This window comes from Artibeus jamaicensis, unplaced genomic scaffold (genome assembly GCF_021234435.1).
Source record: "Artibeus jamaicensis isolate MK-2021 breed Jamaican fruit bat unplaced genomic scaffold, CSHL_Jam_final contig_851, whole genome shotgun sequence".
NCBI classification, from domain to species: Eukaryota; Metazoa; Chordata; class Mammalia; order Chiroptera; family Phyllostomidae; genus Artibeus; species Artibeus jamaicensis.
In genome coordinates, this window is record NW_026521986.1 from 10,327,803 (window position 1) to 10,348,400 (window position 20,598).

Below are 20,598 nucleotides of genomic sequence, written 5' to 3' on the forward strand. Positions count from 1 at the left end.
GAGATTGCTGAGGAAGGAGTGGAGGGAGGGTGTCTGTGAATTGTTTCTTCTAAAAATCTTTAAGAGTACATTTAGACCTGTGATTCATCATCCTATTTTTGTAGTCCCTGAAGACACCTGTGGATCCAGAATGTTTATGGTATAAAAGCAAGGAGAACAGCAATTCTGACTTTTTCTGGTTTCTCCCATATGGAATCCCAAGGGGTAATGAATCCGTGGATCTCTGTACTATCATGAGATAGATAGAGAGATAGATAACAACAGAGGTTGTTCATTCTGCTTCTTCTATTGATCTGCATGGAGGACCCCCTCTTGGCCCTACTTCCAGTAGAGACCAGAGACCCAAACACAACAGCGCACCCAGGTAGGCTAGACAAGGGGCAGCTCTTCCAAAACGTCCCTGTTACCCCGTTTTTCACTTAGGCATAACTCCCAACACCAAGATCATCCCTAGCACAGCAAGATGGCTTGCAGTTAGCTGGAATTTCACTATTCTCTGGTCATTCTGATCTGGGACTTTACACCTAGCAGTTAAAGATGGGTCAGTATATTCCATGTAGCCCAACTTTGAGTGACGTGGTATGTCCCAGGTATTTTCCAGCTGCTACTGCTGAGAGAAGCTGGAGCTGAACTTTCACCTGCATTGATCCTCAGGGTTAGGTGAGAGCCACCTATCCATGCCCAGACACCTCAGGGACAAGCAGAAAACAACATAGTTCTGTGAGTAACTGGAGGCATCTGGGCAGCTTGTCAGAGTGAACCCATGAACGCAGCAAGAGGAGGCACAAACAGGCCTCATGCTTGGGGGGGAGGGCTCTCCCTTTCCACCTGAGACTTTCAGTGTCCAGGCCTAACGGCCTTGACTATTCTACTCAGTATTGCTCTCAGGAGTCCACTTCTACTCTACTCCCAGGCAACTGTGTTTCCTTTTCATCCTCCCTCTCCCCCTCCCCTAGCTTGTCCAACACCTTTAACCTCACCTCTGAAATCTGTTTTGGTTGCCAAGAATAGAATCTCCTATTTCAAATCCAGGCCTTAATTACTATTTTTTTTTCTTTTTGAGAATATAATTGTCATTTTCACCATGCAGAGACCGTGCTATTGTGAATACCTAAGACTCTCCCATGTGGCAGTCATAACAAAAAGCAATTTCCACTGTACTGTTTCTCACTCCAAGAACAGCAGGGAATTCTTGAAATCAGAATGGGTTTTCATTGATTCTGAGTCTAGGCAATTAAGCTTTATGACCTTTCACCTTATGGTCTGATACCAAAATACAGGAAGAACTGAAGAAACCAAAAACTAACCCAAAGGACAATATAGGACAGGATACCAGGCAATGAATACATTTACTATTAACCCCTTTCATCTTGGCATTTTGGTCAGTGGAAAGAACTGGGACACATCACACAGATGACCTGATGAAATCCCGCCTTTTACACATGTTCTCCCCCAGAACTAGGCCCTAATAGAACTCTGCTGACATCTCCTTGGACACAGAATCCAGTGCAGCAAAAAGGGGTCCTTAAGAGGGAAGTATCCACAGGCATTTGCATTTGACCCAGGCTTATCTTCGGTATTCTCTGTCCTGCTGCCAGTAGGATTGGTTGGGGAGGCAAAAAAGAAGAGCCTCTTTACTGGTGGAATAAAGTCACAAACAGACTTCCAACCTATTCTTCTTGTCCAGAGTCACTGCCTTCTTTCCAGCTATGCTATATGATCCCTTTGCTCTTTTCATTTATATCTGAGTTCTTGGGACGTGAAAGTTGATGAAGCTAGTGTACAATGATCTTATGTGTCTGCTACATCCAACCCTTGAGGAGGATGTGGAGAGAATGTACAAGGGAGGTGGGAATGAAGTAGGGCAGGTGTTGAGATAATTTCTGAGAGTATTCTCAGTGGTGGACATTGGAGGAGTGCCAGGAATACAATCTAGGAAGCAATGAAACCAGATTATTTTTTCCTTTCTTCCAGCACTCTTTGGCAGTCAGGCTCATGGCAGCATCTTATCGAGTGGCCAAGGAGAGAATGAGTAATAGAAGATGGAGAGGGCTTCTGCTTCTAGAACACCAGGAATGTCCAAACCAGTGTGGGCATAGAAGTGGTTAGGTCTGCAGAGCGAGTCCACAGAAGATATTGAGGGATGATCAATCATATTGGTCTGAGAAGACCTGTCAATGAGCCTTTGGGAGTATAGCTGCCAAATCACTTAGATCTGTCCTTGGGTAAAAGGCTTTAGGATGCTCTTTGTCATGTGGATATGAAGTAATTGCAGAACAATCACCCCTTTTGACAAACAGGTGTGTCTGTTTGATCTTCCACAGGCTCCCAGCAGCAAATGTCCCCTGAAGGGGAGTGTGAATGTCCTCCTCTTGGTATTTCCCACACCCTTACCTGTTCCCACTTTCTCCAATACTTTCAAAGTAGTAGCTTCCAATCATTTTCTTCAAGGCATGAAATTTTTCCTTACATCTCCCTTGGTTGCAGCATAATCAATCCCTTAGGAATGGAGCCCTGGCAGGTATTCCAAGATGCATGTCCAGAGGTAAGGAGATGAAGGCACTTCTTTGGTGTGGGATAAGGGTTATCTTGGGATCTGAGTGATATGCTCATTTGTAGATATGAAGCAAAGGCAGCCTTCCGTGAACCTTTAAACACCTACTTCTGAAGATCACCACCAACTATACCATTTAGAATCACTTCTCCAATCGGAAAAGTCAATACTCTGGGCCTGCCCAATATCCGTCCTTCTCCAGGGCCCTCTGGCTAGGGTGATTTTCAAACTTGGAACTATTTCCTTTCTTTTGCAGACTCTCAATTTTCTACTTTAAAGGTCTCATTATCCTAAAGTAGCCCAAATACAGTACCCTACCTTGGACTAGGAGCAGAAGTAGAAGGCAATAGGGTGGGAGGCCAAGGGGAGGAAGAATAGCTCAAGATTGCAAATTACATGACAATCTCAGAAGCCAGGTCTCTCTCAAAGAGCTCTCAGAAGCTATGGCCTCTGTCCAATGGCACACATTTTCAGGTCACAGTCTACCCAACTGTGAAATAGCCAGATAAAACACTTACCTCCATGAAGGGCAGAGGGGCCTATGGGGCACTCTGCAAGTGAATAACCTGCCAAGCACTTGATGGAGGGTGGGGAATGCAGCAGAAAACGGTCAAAGCATCATTGCAACATGGGCCCCAGCCCCCATCAGACCCTCCCCCATTCAATTCAGGCTAGAAGGTGAGGGGTGAGAGGGGAAAGAAGGCAGGATAAGGGTACCAGCATGCAGCATATCACATTCCTTTCTTTTTCTTCTCCTCCCCACCCACCAAGGAGTTTCCACATTTACAGGTTATGGTGGGGGCTGCTGTGGGGGAGAGTGCAGGGGACAGTGGTAATCAGATTACTGGAGAACAAGGCAGAAGTAACTCATGAGGGTAATGAGGAGTTGAGGCTGCAGCGCTGCCCAAACAGTGGGAAAGGAGGACTTGGAAATAAGCTAAGACTGAGAAGGCAGAGATGATACCGAAACAGGGTGAGAGCGCGAATACAGGAGGGAAAAGAATAAAAAAAAAAATCGGTTGGTCAAAAGGAGGAAGGAGGAAAAGGGACAAAAAACAGGGAGAAAAAATATAGTTGCTTTTTGTTGTTGCTTTTCAGTTTAATTTTTTTGTTATTGTTTTTTTTTCTTTTTAAAGAATCTCACACCTGATATTCCACGTTCCATCCATTTCGGTTCACCAAGGGCAATGAAGAAATTCTCTTGCCTTTCGTATTCCTCCTCATCTACTATTTTAACCCTTATGGTTTTCCTGTAGGGACAACAAGAGAGAGAGTGTGTGTCGAGTGGGTCAGCAATTGGATGGTCACTTGGAGCACAGCCTTTAATATTATCCCCCATCACTCTTGGTGCATGCAGCCCAGTCCCATCGTGGTGGCTTTGACAGGACTATGGTGGACTGTATTCTTGTATTTAAAAAATGGTCTTAGCTTTTCTTGTCTCCTTGGTCATAGTTGTTCTTATGAGTGAGAGGGAAAGGGAGCCAGGAGGCAAAAAAAAAGTGGGCAAAGAAAGGAATCCAAGAGGATGGCGAGGGAATGGGAAGGGAGAAGGGGTTGAGGGTGGAGAGGAGTCATTTTAAATTCTGCTGGTGGTTAGTAGGAAGTGAGCTGGGTAGCACATTCCACTGGGTGTCACATGGTAACAGTGGCATTTCTTTGGGCAGCAGGTAAACTATTGGCCCATTGGGAATGACCCAGGCCCCTTCTACAACAGGAAACCTGTCAACAGCACCTGGCTAGGGACTTCTTTCCCTTCCTTGTGTCTATACCTACTGCCTATGTGAGCTTCATAAAGAAAAATTTAAAAGGAAAGTATGTACAAGGAAGGGAAATGAGAGAGAGAGTGAAAGCAAGAAAGGCAGAATTCTATTATCTCATAGGGATTCCACAGTGAAAATGAAAATAAGTATGTTTTAAATACTACATGATATAGGGATCCTTTAATATTTATAGCTGATGTACTCATGGGAAAGTGTGAAGAAAATGATGTAAATCATCAAATTTTAAATCACCTTTGGACTTCTCTCATATCAGAGTAACATGTCCCAAGGCTGACTTCCTTCAATGCTGATTATCAAGGGCCCAGGGGACAAGGTGATGGGGGCTTCTGTTCACTTCTGAGTATCTTAACAAAGCCTTGTGTCTTTTAGAAACAAATCATGAAGGAATACAAGTTTTCTTGAAAATTGTTCCCCTCCAAAGACTGGCATGAGGCTGGCTCAAGCCTATTGTCACTGGAGAAGTTGCCATGCAGTCTTGGATCTCCCTGGGTCCTTCTCCTGGTCTTCCATGGAGCCACAGAGGGGTTGATGGGCCCCCATAGTGAGCCCTGATCTCTCTCTGGCCTGGAACCTAAATGCTTTCTAAAGGTCAAGGAAGTGCTACCAAACAATAGCTTAAAATGTCTAATCAAAGCTTCTGATGACCCTATGCCATTCTAAAGACAGGACCACCCTATCTAATGAAGTGGTGAGCTGATCTGAATTGTTTTGTAAGGCTTAGGACTTGCTGGTGTGTGTGTGTGTGTGTGTGTGTGTGTGTGTGTGTGTGTGTGTGTTCTACAAGCACATTTTTTGATCACCTTCCTAGCACTTTTTTGGACACCTTGCTCAGTGTCCAAAAAGACAAAGCTCACTGATTGCCAAGGAGCATTTTCTCAGAATTTCTCTCCAGGCCCCAGACCCTGGGGCTGTCCCTGAGGTGTGAGCCTGGCCTGTTTTCCCACTGCAGGGACTGTGCTGTGGGATGGGAACTGGCTGCTTGGTAACCATGTGCATGGCCTGGAGGGAAATGATCAACAGCTCTGCCAGGAAAGGACACAGATTCATCTATACAGAAAAGGACTGTCTGACTTGCCTGTCAGAGAGTATATGGGGTATATGGCATCATTTAAGTTCAAGACAAAAGCTCCCTTTACTCTGAGAAGTCCTGTGACTTCTTGAAGAAGCTTTGACTCAGGTCAGAATCTTCTTTCCCACGATTGTAACCCCCTGCCTTCATATTGTTTCCCCCTCACAGGGAAAACAGAGTACTGTGAGTAGGTCTTTGACCTAGACCTGAAATTCAAACCTGTACTTTCAGCTCAGTCAAGGTCAAGGAGAGGAACACCTTGATAGCAGGGATATGACACATAAGGACAGCTCCTAAGGCTTGCTTTGGGGAATGGGATAAACCACAAACAGAACCCAAATCTAAATACATTGATTCTCAATGCCCAGGGACTGAAAGCTTAGCCCTGAGAATAGCTGTCTGATGGAAATCTGTGCTGAGAGCCTGGGGGAGTCTATAAGGGCTACCCTCCCACCTGGCACTGTGGTGTCTGGTCTTTTCCTTTCCTGTATGTTAAGCCATTCAGGAGAAGAATAGGCATATGTGATACCCTCAGGGTTGTGGCGCTCCTCTTTCTCTCTCTTCTCTTTCTATCTCTCTCTCTCTGTTTTTCCCCCAAATCCATTTCCCCATCTTACAAAATTTACCATTGGCTCTTGAGCATCCCTCTTATAGATACCATGTGACAGGCTGGCAGATGTTAGGACACAGCTGGGAGCAAAGAGAGGAGAGGGAGAGAGGAAAAGAGATAACAAGAACAGAAACAAGAGAAAGTGAACCAGAGAGATAGAAGAAAGGGGAGGAAAAGGAGACAAACAGATTGGAAACAGAAAGAAACAGGAGGTGAGAAGAATGTCAATGTTAGTGGGGAGGACAGGGTACTACACCTTTCTGAAAACTCATATCCACCATGCGGGGACCCATCATCTCAATGAAGTAATTCTTGTTTTTCTCATACGCCTCATCATCAATTACCTTGATGTGAATTGTTTTGCTGTGGATGGAAAAATAAGTATCATAAGCAGGAATAGAGTGGCAGGGGAGAGGGGGACAAGCCAGCCAGAAGAAACAGGAAGAGAAGGAAACAGTGAAAAGGTCCAGGAAGGTCACAGTTTGCCCCAATATCACAGAGGCATGAAGGACAGGGGCTGCCCCAGTCCCCTTCCAGCCTCACTGGGCTCCTCCTGGGCTTCGTGTGACTTCATGGCATGCACAACTCGAGGACTGGAAAAAGCACAGGCTTTACAAAGGTTCTAGGTTCTGATCCTGGATTTGCTATGTGACCTTGGACACTTTAACTGGTGCACACACAGGCTGAATAATGGTTACTTGATCCCAGGGCAGTTCCAGAGCAATGAAATAATACACATATAATGGCTCAGGCATTTAGATCCACCATGTTTGCTTGCATATCCTTCTTGCTTTGGGGACAAGGGAGAATTTTTTTTAATTTATTTTTTACTTTAAAAATCAGCTAATATTGATCTGAAAGCTTTATTTATAGGAAAAGGGGAAGCAGAGGGGACTTGGCCTTTGGGAGTCTTGCCTGAAAAGAGTCAAACTTCTCCCTTTCTTTGGGGCAATGACTATCACAGGCAGGCCAGGAAGGCCATTTGGCTTGAGTTGCACATCCTGATAATTCACAATGGGCCTCAAAACCTACTGAGGCCCCCAAATGGGTGCCTACAGTCATGGGGATGCACTGACCAGACCCCAGTAGCTCCAGGGCATTAGCTCTGAACTGTGATTAGTTTATATATCCTACAGTGATATTGTGACTAGCACAACACTGTTTATGTGTTATGTTGTTTTTTTTTTATTAAAACTGTTATTTTGTTCATTTAAACATTAAAAACTGTAAACCAATTTTAGTAACTCTGTTTTGTATTTCTTCTTTTTTAAAAAAATATTACTAGGAGTTTTAAAAACCAAGACAGATCTGGGCCAGCTCTTCCAACCTTTGTTTGATGACGAGGATATTTCATGACTAGACCCCAGTCAAGGTGTTTAGGCCTGTCCCAGGGGGTGTGAAACATTGTTCAACAGGGGTAGGCATGAAGCTTAGTCTCCCCTAAGCAGTGGGAAAGAAGGAACCCACAAAGAAGTCTTGTTCTGCTGTCTGTGGGTATGCCCCTTTCAGACTCAGAGACCTGGCCTTTGTTCAGGAGGCTAAGGCCTTCAGCTCCTCCCATTATTCTTTGTTCTAAAGTAGGAATATCTTTACTTTCTGACTTGGGATGACCTTTCTGCTCTTCTGAGCTTTTACAAATCACCATTAGAGCTGGGCATCTACAGAACTTCCTTTGTCCACACTGTTGATTCTGTAGAAGTAGTTGTGGGTCCAGTGCTGCTGCAGTGAATGTAATAGCAGTTACTAACACACTCTAGACCCTGGGGACCAATGCTTCAGAAAAAAGACTCCATCCCCTCATCACTGGCCACACCCACTCCAGTCACAGAAACCCCACAGAAAGATGAGTGTTCAACCTCCAAAAGGCCACACTGGGCCTTCCTTCCTCCAGAGCAGTGGCATTGGTAATGGAGACTGATGTCTGGGGTCCAATTTGGCCCCCACCTCTCATTAACTGAGTGACCTTGGGCAACTTGCTAAAGCTCTCCAAGTCTCATTTGTGAAGTGGAATACTAGTATCTCTTCATAGCATTCTTTAAAAAGATCATGCATGGGAAGTGCTTGACAGGGTTTGTGTTCCCTAGTAATTGTTTAATAAATAGCAACCATTGTTATTGAGAGTAGTATAACCTGGTTGATGGCTGGAGAGTAATATATAACGGAATCATCATTTCTAGTCAATAAGTCAAAAACTAAGGGGAAGTCAATAAATAATACTGGTGACCCAACATATGGCATGGGCTGAAAATAGCAGGTCAAGAAAGAATTGGATAAAACAGGATGCTAGATACCACCAAATGGGTTGAAGGGCTTAGAATGGGGAAGGATGGAAGCATGGAGAACAAGTCTCATAATCTCCTCAAATTTGGCCTTGTGTCCTTAGGCAGCAACAAACTTTGGGCTGGAAGGATCACTTGCCATAAAACATAAGCTTCGTGTGATGTTTTGACGAGATAAACAGAATAAGAGAAGCCACCATAGTTGAAGATAGGGAAATGAGAACAAACATTGAGTAGTTACAAGAGGAATTGGGTTAGCTAGCTGGAACCACTTGTTGGAGGGTGTCACAAGTGGAGGAGGCAAGTGTGGGACTCCCTCACTGAGATCATTAATGGGGAAGGCATCACACCTGTTTGAACATAAGGCGTCACCTTGCCCAGAGCCTAGAGAAGTCCTTCACTTTTCAAGAGTTTTCAGCTCTTGAAAACTGAGAAAGTTCTCAGTTCTGCTCGAGCCACAAATGAGGTCCAAAAACATTTAAATTTAGTCTGAGTCACCAGCCAGGTCTTGAGTTCTCTTTCCAAACTTACCCTTCCCCATTTCAGTCAATGGCACCATCTACTATCAAATTGCTCAAGCCCCACCCAGACCTGTGTGGTTCGGTTGGTTGGGCATGCCCTGAAAAGTGAAAGGTGGCCAGTACATTTCTCTTTCACATCAATGTTTCTCTCCCTCTCTTTCTCCCTCCCTTCCCATCTCTAAAAATAAAATATATAAAATCCTTTAAAAACAACTGCTCAAGCCCCAAACCTGGAATCGCCGATTCTTTCCTTTCCCTCATCCCTCCTCCTCCCCTGAGCCCACCTCCAATCCTAATCCATTTAATTTGCATGGTCTATTCCTCTGCTATTAAGACCTGGATCAAAACACCATTAATTCTCCCTTGGACTTTGCAATAGCCCCCTAACAGATTTTCCTGCTCCTGCCTTTGCCCTTTAACTGCAAACCCTTCCCTGCAATAACTACCAAGGCTACCTATTAAAAATGCAATCCAGGCCCAACCACACCCCCTATAATTGGATAAATATATTGGGTTGGCCAAAAAGTTCATTTGGCTTTTTCCGTAAGATGGCTCTAGGAGCACTTAGTTGTCTTTAAGTTCATTCAAAACAATTTTGTTACATTGTATTGTGACAGCTGTCATACCAGCATACATTAAAAAAACTTATTAAAATTGGTGAATTTTATGTAGCCATTTTAATATTGAAGATCAGAGAAAATATGCAACACTTTCAGCAATTATGCTTTATTTCAAGAAAGATAAAAACACAACTGAAACACACAAAAAATTGTGCAGTGTATAAAGGAAGTGCTATGATATATGATTGAACGTGTTGAAAGTAGTTTGCAAAGTTTCATGTTAGAGATTTCTTGCTGGATGATGCTCTATGGTCTGGCAGATGAGCTGAAGTTCATAGCGATCAAATCAAGACATTAACTGAGAACAACCAACATTATACCATGTGGGAGATAGCTGACATACTGTGAAAATGAAAAATGTGTCTTTTATTTTACAGAGAAAACTAAACAGCTTTTTGGCCAGCCCAATATAATAAAATCCTTTCATGGCCTGCAGGATCTTCTATGCTACAGGTGCTGTTGACCTCACTGACTTCCTTCATAACATTCCCCCCTTGGTCTTTCTCTTTCTCAAATCAAGTGGGATGTCCTTTCCCACTTAGGGCATGGTCCTTGCTGTTCTCCATGTCTGGGTCTGTGCTTTGCCTCACCTTTTGAGTCTCCACATATATCACATACTACCTCCTTGGAGAGGCCTTCCATGGCCATATGTCTCATGGGTCACTTTCTTCCCCACCATTCCCCCATCTCTCCGCCATGGATCACTTTCTATCCTGTCCCTTCTGCTCATTCCCTTCAGGGCACTAATCACAGACTGAAGTTAGCTGGTTAGTTTATTAATTACTTGTTTATAGTCTGTCTGTCCCCATTAGACTGTGAGTGCCATGTGGGCAGGAAATTTGTCTCCAATGTGCCACTGTAGTCCTAGTGCCTGGTACAGAGGAGTCCCTCCCTCAGTGATGACTTAGTGAGTGATTGACTAATCTTGAATTTCTAATACACTTGAGGCTTCATGAAATCAATCTACTTTGCCTTTTTGTAGTAAAAATATAACTCAGTGGCAAAAAAAGGACAAAAATATTTTGAAGGCTATTTTGATGGAATGTTCAAGGATTCTCAGTGAGACAAAGAGACTAGAATCCCAGTGTCATTGAATATATCCTCAGATTATTAGCCTACTTTACTTATCCAATCTGCAGAAGAGCTCTCCAACAAACTGGGATCTAACTCATGGGTGTAGGCTAGGTTTTTGGAACCCTATGTCTCTCCTATTCCCAATTCCTCCTTCTGTCCCATTGACATTTACTAAGTGGTCATGGGGTCAGCTTATCCCAAGCAGCTGCTCCTTGAGCCACTAATGCTTTCTGAGGTTCCAAGGACTGCCCCTGCTTCTCCTTGGAGCCTCCTGCTGAGGGAGGTGCAGCATTCCCAGCTAATACCTGGCTGTGCTGCTTGGGAAAGATGCTCCCAGGGGATCTCCCACCAACAACCGGGAAGGGATTAGAAAATGCATTGCTGAGCTGCCTGACTGGAGCATTCCTTTGCACTGAAGACAGCTAATTCCAAATCAGACCTCTGGTCCTTGGTGTACTGCAAAGAGAAAAAGCTGCTCTTCAACCACTGAGTTCCCCTAGGGTGAAAGGGGAGGAAGTGGTATTGAGTTGTTGAATGGATGAGTGAATATTAATTGGAGGAGAACCCTGTGAATTTTCCTTTATGCAACAAGGAGATGTAAGATAATATATGCAGTTACATTATATTCAGCACCATGAGAACTTTCTTATTTCATGCTTATTTAAACCGTGAAACATATCTATTATTATTTCCCCTTTAAAGATGAGACAACAGACACTCAGGAAAGCTAAGTAACTTGCCCTGAGTAACACTGCTAGTAAGCAGCAGAGCTGGGATTTTAGCATATGTCTCCTATTACTCCTATAGCTGACTTTATACAAGCAAATGGACAAACTCTGGGTATCATTCCCAAGCTGTGGCCACAGTGAGGAACAACAGAACCTTTCCATTTAAATTCAGGCAGCACAGGCAGATTATAAGTGGATGAGCTTCTGCACTATGGTATGAGTATGCAGCTTCCTAACTCTGTGGCCTTCTATTGCTAGAAATAATCTCTAAATAATCTCTGACTTGGTGAGATTATTCCTCCTTCCTGATTCCTATTAAATAACTCTTCACCATATCAAGAAGGGCTCCTCTTGATTTCTAAATTTTTCCTGGCTGCTCCTGGCTGACAGAGGCTTATAAAGCTTCTTTGACCTAGGGCTGAAGAACGGAGCTGGTTTTTAGCTTTTCCATGGGAGCCTTCAGTAGCCTCACATCTCTGTCTTCGGTTCTTTTTTAGTCTTTAGCTTCCCAGTCGGGCATCAGTGACTCCCATCTCTTCCCTATGCAGGTTCTTGGCTCTGAACCAGGGCAGAAAAGCCCCTTCCACTGCCAACCACATCCTGATGACAGAACACTGATACTGTCCCGCCCCTACACCAACATTTGGGGAAAGGGTCTTTGTCTCATAAGAAGGATTAGGATGCTTCAATCTATCTTCTCTTGGAAATAGGGCCTCTGAAAACAGCACCTCTCAAACTTTAGTATGTGTATGTATCCCTTGGAGATCTTGTTAAAATGAAGATTCTAATTCAGCAGGTCTGGGGGCAGCCAAAGATTCTGCATTTCTAACAGGCATCCAGAGTTTTCCCATGCTGCTGGTCCAGGGCCCAAGACTCCTTGGAGAAGTTTCTCTGACTCTATTAGAAACTTGGGGGAAGGGAGGCAGCTGCTCAAATGCTATCATCAGTTGGAGAAAGGTGGGGCTGGAATCAATGTATAGCATTTCAACAATTAGGTCATTCTGACACTACCTTTTCAGGGGGACACTGGCGTGCCCTAGAGTAGAGTGACCAGGATGATAAAGGGCCTAAAAACCAGGTTTTAAATGAACATATTAATATTTATATAGTGCTTACTTTGTGCCAGGCACCATTCTATTCTGGCATTTTACTAATATTAATTTAATCTTCACAACAAACCTGTGAGGTGGCAACATGCCAGACAAGGTGCTATTCTCTCTGCATGTATTATCTCATTAAATCTTCACCATAACCAGTGAGGTACATACTATTTTTCTCCCCACCTTATAGATGAGGAACCAGAGGCCCAGAAAAGTTAAGAGACTTGCCCAAGATCATAGCTAAATAGGTGGCAGCACTGGGATTTAAAATCAGACAGTGTGGCTATAAAGATTATGCTTCAAACTGGGATCTGATGTGTGGATCCCGAGGAGAGACTCTCCAGGGAGCTAAGACACCCACTCCAAATGTTCTGGGGCTGTCGCAAGTACTGCTTCCAAAGCTCTGGGGGCATGGCAGGAAGGCTGGCTTCAACTCTACCACATTCCATTACATCAGTGAGGTGAACTGTCTGATAAGGGAGGGATCGCCCCATTCCTGGTGGTATTAAAAAGTAAAATGATGACCATGCATAAAAACAGCCATAGAAAGAATTCTTGTGTACTCCATGAGGTCAAGTAGATGAACTACGAAGGTCTACACCCAGTGGCCTACTGGTAAACCAGCGGACTAGGGGGCAGGGGTAGCAACACTGATTTGGGTTGTGTGCCTTCCATGGTGTGAATTACTACCACTAGAGTCAATATTAAGTTACAAATAGTTTTGACAACCAGCTTGCAAAATTCCTGAACACATAACATTCAGCTCTTGTGAATGGGTGGGAACCACTTCCAATATACCACTGATAAGGTCAGATTCTATTACAGTGTCTGAGAGAGGTTATGATGGGAAAAGGTAGTTCTGAATGATTTACAAATTATTTTACCACATGCTCGAGTTTGCTCAAAATGAGTAACCAATAAAGTAAAGTATTAATATGCTTATTCAAGCAATCCTTTGGGGGAGAAAGGGTTCAAAGGTTTGGCTTTTGAAAGGAATATAGGTGGATGAGGAGGCTGTGTTAGGTTGACTTTCTAGATTTCAGAATGTCTCACTGAAGATGTTCTGCCCAACTCCCTGGAACCTGCGACTCTGAGGAGCTATCACTTCCATGATATGTGATATGGTGTTATATGATGCAGCTGACCTTAAAATAGGGACATTGTCCAGGTGGGCCTGATCTAGTCACATAGACCCTTAAAAGCAGAGCTTTCTCCAGCTGAAGAAGATGGTGGAAGCTTGAGGAATTTGTGCATCAATCTCTTCAAAGCATAAGAAGGACACAACATGTTACTTCTGGTTTGAACATGGAGGTGTCTTGTGAGCAAAAGTATAGGCAGTCTGTAGGGGCATAGTGGTCCCTGGATGACAGACAGCAAGGAACGGGGCCTCTCAGATCCAGAGCCACCAGAGATAGGATCCTGCCAATAACTTTAATGAGCTCAGAATTAGATACTTTCTCAGAGGTCCCAGATAAGAGCCTAGCTGGCCAACACCTTGATTCCAACCTTGAGCAGAGGACCCTGCCACATCCTACCTGGGATTCTGAGCTACAGACTGGGAGATAATAAGTGGGTACTGTGCTCTGCCTCTAAGCGTATGACAATTTGTAACACAGCAATAGACAACTAACATGGGGAGCTTATTTACTATGAAGTCAGGAACTCAGCCAGGTGATCTCTTGGAGCTGCTTACAATAACTATCTTGTAATCAGAATTCTTTGTCCTGATGGCAGAGCCATTGCTAAGCCTAGTACAATACTGCTAAGCCTAGTATAACATCTTTGTGCAATGTTGACAAAAGATACAGCCCTGGATATATGCCACTCAGTACCACTTGGTATATATCCACAGTGCCTTCCTCTGGCTTACATAACAAAATGTTAAGCTACAGGGCTAGGGACAGAGAGCACTGGCTGGATTTTAGCCTCCACTCAGGGGTCTTTATGCAGTGTACAACTTGCATAACTGCAAGCAGCAGACCTGCTTAGCAAACTCTTTTGCCTGAGTCACTATCCACATACATGTCCAAACCAACAGGAATATGAGACAGGCTAAGGCAGAAAGATGGATTTCATTGAAGGACTTCCTACAAAAGTTGGGGGCAGGGGGATCAACTGGGTGGGAAGATGAGCAGTCAGGGAGGTACAAAGTAGGAGGGAAATGTATATGAGTATGCAGGGAGAATCATGATCATTGGTCCTTTGGCATCTATTCTGGAGTCTTCAGATGAGTCCTCTGCTGCTTGCAGCTTCTGCATACCTATGACTAGTTGGGCTGATCAAAGAAAGCCCACAAGGATATGGGTCCCCCTAAGCAAAATGTAAGAACATTTTGTCTCCACTAACAAATAAGATCTAAGTGCTGGGCATGTCCATGGATGCACACCCATGTGTTTGAGGGCTTGATGCTGATTCTATCCATTTTGGAATGTTTGGGCTTATAATTAGGCACAGTAGCACATGATCAACTCAATGTTTGGGCTTATAATTAGGCACAGTAGCACATGATCAACTCTTTGCTTTCCTAAATATCCCCTTTCCCAAAGCCTGGAGAGCTTCTTACCTTTGGCTAAATGGAAAGGGGCATCTGAGACAACTGTGTGACTATGGACCTAGATGTCATGATGTGGCTAGAGGCAAAGTGGTGTTGAAATCTCCAAAGGGGACACTCTGGTCAGGACAAAGTAAGGAAATTTTTAATTTTTAAAAAAGGCCATCTTCTAAAGCAGACACCCTTCCTTTCGAAGGCGGTCATACCTTACAGGACAGCTGTACAGGGTAGAAAAGATTTTAAATGACAAATTTTTATCCTCTCCACCCTTTCATAGAGAATAAAGACTAAACCCTTCATCCTAGAAACTGGAAGCTCTCTGTAATGTCCATCATTCACCCATCCATCCAACCATCCATCCAACCATCCATCCATCCATCCATCCATCCATCCATCCATCCATCCATCCATTCCCCCTCCCACCAACCCTCTTGTTTTTCAGACACATGTTCCTGCTATCATGAAACTTCAATCTTGTGATGTGAACATGTTTAGAAAGCATCACTTTTGACCCTCCCTTTAGTTTGCTTATATGAAATTTCCATGGGGTAGTGACTAATATTAAGTGCTAGGAAATTCAGTATCTCCATGGAAGAATGAACTTACTCATACACACGGGAAAATTAATATGTTCACCCATTGTCTAACTATATTTTTTCTGCTAGTACAAGAGTGCTCTCATCTCTTTAAGCAACAAAAAAAATTTCTCTTCCTCTTTGCTGCCCTATGGTTGGGAGTGCTCCACATTCCTGATTAAATGTGTATGCATGTGAGTGGGGGTATGATGGGGTGGGGTGAGGGTTGGGGAGCATTCCACAACACATTAGAGGAAAAATCTGGCCTTCATGAAAGTAGGCTCTGTAGGAGGCCTGCCTGTTATTTTCAAAGGGGAATTAAATTTTCAATCCCCACAGCAGTGGGCCTGTGCAGGTTTCAGCTCTATATGTGACTCAGTTAATTACAGTTCTATCTGAGCCCCAAGTTTGCCCTGCTCATCCCAACACAGCTGGTGGGGGAGAGGGAGGATGATTCACAGCTCCAATGCTCTCCCTCTTCTAACTCAAAGGGGGAAATTTAAAAAGCCCATCAATGGTCTTGTAATAAACAGTTTTGATGCATGAAGTTGATAAATTTCCTTCTTGAAAAGGCAGTGAGAATAATCTATAAAATCATTTTACTTAACAGTGTGTCTGCTCCCAGCACTGAAGAGAACAAATGGCCGGTTATCTGACTCAGCGTTGGAGATATTGGGTCTCTCTGTCTTGCTTTCTCTCTCTGCTGGGATCTCATTTTTTGATCCAAGCAGAAAGGAGAGAAGTTGTACTGTATCAGCATGAAACTTCAGGTTGGAGAATAAGCTGGCTCCTAAAGACCTGGGTCAAACAGAGTCAGTGCTCCTGCCTTCCACCTCAACTCCCTGTCCACTGGAGCAGTTATAAAGCCTGTATTTCTGGAGGATTCTTCCAGGAACTAGCCAGTCCAGGGAAGATTACTGTCCCTGGGCTGGGTGGAGAAACTCTTTCAATTAAAAACTTAGCCACATGGAAGATTAGCTGATTCTACAGACACGTTTTTGACTGAATCAGTCAGGGGCTACACTGAGCCAGAGCTGCAGCCCTGCACAAATGCAGTGGGCTCCATTCACATACCAGTCAACAGGATGCTTCACAGGGGGAGTGCAGTGCAGTGGCCCTGGCTGCGAGGACAGCATATGAATCACCAGTCAGCCATCACTGCCATTTGGGGTGTATTGTTTTGTGGGTCCCAATGGACTTGTCATAAATTTGTGCCTATGAGACCTCGATGATCTGTTTTCTGGTTCAGAGTCCGTCCCTTCTTCCACCAGCCAAATAGCAAGTTTTGCCCTACCCAAAGACAAAATAGGGCCTGGGCTGTGAAGGGCTGGAGCCAGCAGCACTGAGCCCCAGTCCCCACTCAGCTGCATGAGTGCTGAGTGCTGTATCCTCTGCTCTAATGTGAAAGCCTGGCTCACTGCTGGCTCCACAGAAGTTGGTGATTTCGGCAGGAACACAGGAGGCAAACTTCCTATAGAATAGAGTCTAAAAACAGAAGCCCAGATTTTCACAAAGGTGAGGGGGATGGCAATTCTATTTGCTTTGTGTTTAAAGGTCTGAAGTTCTTCTGATGGTCAATAGGGCCAGGCCCGGGGTGAGGCAAGTGAGGCATATATGCAAAATGTAAGGATACACTGGATAACGCGGTAACTGGGACAGATACTACTTTTACGCAATATTTTTAAAATGTAGTATTTTTTAAAACTGCACAAAATCCAGGATGAATGAGATGTCAAAATTTTACATAAAAACAGAGCCCAAGCCTACAGCTGCCTGACTCACTGTGCCCTAACCCTAATTCACTGTGAGGTTGTTTGGTGCTTATGTGACGGAGCTGATGAGAGACTTGAAGGCAGAAGAGCAGAGTCTGAGTTCTGCTGCTGCTTCCGTCCTGTTGCCTTCTCCACACTTCACCCTCCCTGGACCTGTACAAGGAGGACCAGAGGCCTTATTTCTTTCTTAGTATTTTTGTGAGTAATGATAGCAGCAAAAAAAAACAAAAAAACAAAACACTTTTATTTTTGGAAACTGCAGATCTTACTGAATTCTGTGTGTGCGTGCATGTGTATATGTGAGTGTGTATATGTGTCTGAGTGTTTGTGTCCCTGAGTGACTGTGTCTGTGTATGCACATATCCCTGTGTGTGTACATGTCTGGGAGTATGAGAGAGAGAGAGAGATGTAAGACCTCTAGAGCGGACCCTGAAAGCCTTTCCACAAGCCAGCCAACTCTCCTGGCCTTTCAGAGTCCATCCCTTCATCACTGTTCCCACCCCCACCAGAGGGGGCACCCTCCCTCTTGCAATAGGCAGATCTCTCTATTTTTAGACAATAGGGTGTAGATGGGGAGGGTGAAATGTCTTCTCTAAGGACATTACTCTTGAACTGTGCTCTGGACAGATGGCAGTCAGTTCTTTGCGGCCCTAGCTTCTGCTTCTCTGGTGTTGTCAGTCAGGTGTGGTCCACCTCTCTTCTCTCCCACTCCACCCTGCTCTAGCCATGGTCACCTCTGCCGTGGCCCCTGCAATAGCCCCCTCTTCTGGCTCCCTGCTTCCATTTCTTTAGCCCTTTTACAATCCACTCCCTCTTGACAGCTGGAGTGCTTTTAATATTTTTTAAAGAAAATGAAAATATACTAGTCCCCTACTTGAGCCCACAGTAGGTTCCCATTGCACTTAGAATAAAAGTTAAACAGCATAATCTAGCCCAGGAGTTCTGGAACTTCAGGTTACTCACTCTCATCAAGAGGGCTTGATAAAACACAGCATGCTGGGCCCCTCCCCAGAGTTTCTGATATCCAAGGAGGTCTGGGAGGGTGGGCGGAGGGTTGCATTTCAAACAAGTTCTCTGGGGATACTGATGTTGCTGGTCTAGGCTCACTCTCAGAAACTGATCAAGCCTGCCAGGCCCAGCATGGCTAGCCCCCCGGCACATCTTCCACTAGTCTTCCTCCATTCCCACCACCCCAGCTGTATCTGCCTTCTCTTTGTTTTCTCAAAGGCATCGACCTCATTCCTGCTTCAGGGCCTTTGCACTAGCTGTCTCCTCCGTCTGGAATGTTCCTCCTCAAGATAGTCTTTTCTCCAGGTCTTTTGAAAATGTCTCAGCTTACATGTTACTTTCTTGTCCACCCAACCTGATTGGCTCTCTAGCTACTCTGTTTGGTTTCAGGACCCTGAAATCACCCTGTTTTGTTTCACCTGGTAGATCTTTTTATCTGTGTACAGTGACCAGAACACCGGCTCCCCTACCGCGGAAACCAGGGCTTTCCTTTTCTTGGCACATGAACAGTCTCTGGTATATAGGCGGCTCCCAATAATGCATCTTTGTTCAATGAATGAATAAATGAATAAATGAGTGGCAAAGCCATAATGTGACTCGGGCACTGCCTGCAGGACCTAACTTGACATTTAATGTGTGATTACACTGGTGGAGTGCTGTCTGTGTCAGACCCGGGGCTGGTCTCCTCCACTCCCTTCTTACCCATACTCTTCAGAGCACTGCTACTCAGCCACCCTGAAGACCACTTTAATTGTTCCCCTCTCCCTTCCCAAACAAATCTAAGCTCCTTTGGCCTTCACCACATGCGTGACAGCAGTCACCTTGGCTAGAACCTGGCTCTGCCATCACTTCAGTTATTCAGTCATGGCTCCTGGTAAGCTTATTCTCCATTGTTGTTTCTGGTGTCTGATGCCATACAAATAATTATCTGTTCTGTCACTTAGTGGTGATGAGCATGGGCCCTAGGGTTGGGGATATCTGGCTTCAGTACTTAAAGAGTTTTAGGACTTTTGACAAATTACTTAATTTCTATGAACTTCAGTTCCCTTATCTAAAGATGGATGCAATAATTAAACCTGTCTCATGAGGTTTTGAGAGGATAAAATGAGACAATTCAAGTAAAATTCATAGCATAGTAACTGGGATATAATAAGCAGTCATACAGAGAAAGACAAACACCATGTGATCTCACCTATATGTGGGGGAAAAAAGCACCTAACAGGTACAAAGAACAGACTGGGGTTTGCCAGAGGCAAGGGGTAGAGAATGGGCAAAACGAGTGAAGGAGGTCAAAAGGTCCAAAGTTCCTAATAAGTCCTGGGATGTAATGTACAGCATGGTGACCACAGTTAATAACACCGTTATTGCAGATTTGGAAGATGCTAAGTGAGTAGATCTTAAAAGTTCTCATCACAAGAAAAAAAATGTAACTATGTGTAATGATGAACTTTAACTAGACTTACTGTGCTGATGACTTCACAATATATACTTACATCAAGTCATTTTGTTATATAACTGAAATATGTTACTAGTCAATTATATCTCAATTAAATATGTAAACATTAAAAAATAAGCGGTCATAAACATCACTTACTTTGACAATAGTCTCTTGTTTAAGTTGTAACTAGAGCAACCAAGAAAAATTTCTTTCCCTAGTTTCCACGAAAGGGTCAGAAGAGGGTGAGGTAGTTGGGAGTTTGACAAGTGTTGGTTTGGAACCAGGCAGGGAAATTTCTGAACTCCCTGGTTAAGCCTGAGGAAGAATTACAGACAAAGGGGTATGCCTGATGAGGAGTGCTTGCATTTCCTTAATAACATTCCTCATTTCCCTATCACTGCACATTGACCTTGGCTTGTCTCTAGGAAGTCTGTTTAGAAATGGGGATTATCTTTCTCGTGCACCCGCTGCCCTAGTGTTAGCTGCATGCCTTTCAGAGGATAACCTTCCCTACTATCCAACATTGACTGTTCTTTGTTCTTTCCTAGGATAGGAGCTCTGAGGGTGGGGCAAAGGCAGTTTATTTACATATTTTCATTCCATTGGTTAGAAAAAGGCCTTCAAGAGTCCTGACTGATCTCCATGGGAGTTTGTGTGGAAGAACCAATGGTACCAATTTGTCCTACCAAAGGCTCCTCAACCTTGGAGTAGTTCCCCACCAGAGGTCAGGTAGGTAAGAGCAGTATTTGAATTTACTTTCTTTTATCCTGATCCTGACTGCTCTTGTTGACAGATAAGCCCCCATTCACACCCTTTTGTTCCCGCAGAGATGCAAGAATCTGATTTTGTAGTTACAATCAGTGATGATTTCTCAAACTCCTTTCCTACCCTGCTCTCACCTCAACCACTTCCACTGAG

At 44.1% G+C, this 20,598-nt stretch overlaps 1 protein-coding gene across 4 annotated transcripts in view; it reads right to left on the reverse strand.

The window, feature by feature from the left end:
* SLC8A3 (solute carrier family 8 member A3) overlaps positions 1 to 20,598 on the reverse strand; it is a 127,287-nt gene that overhangs the window by 13,837 nt on the left and 92,852 nt on the right. For 2 of the 4 annotated variants that reach the window (XM_037127299.2, XM_037127291.2), the window contains exon 3: positions 3,701 to 3,804. In XM_037127299.2, coding sequence (XP_036983194.2) covers positions 3,701 to 3,804 — 104 coding nt within the window. Of the gene's footprint in view, positions 1 to 3,700; positions 3,805 to 6,270; positions 6,378 to 20,598 lie in introns of all 4 variants that reach the window. The other 2 variants (XM_037127281.2, XM_037127302.2) reach the window with 2 other exon arrangements.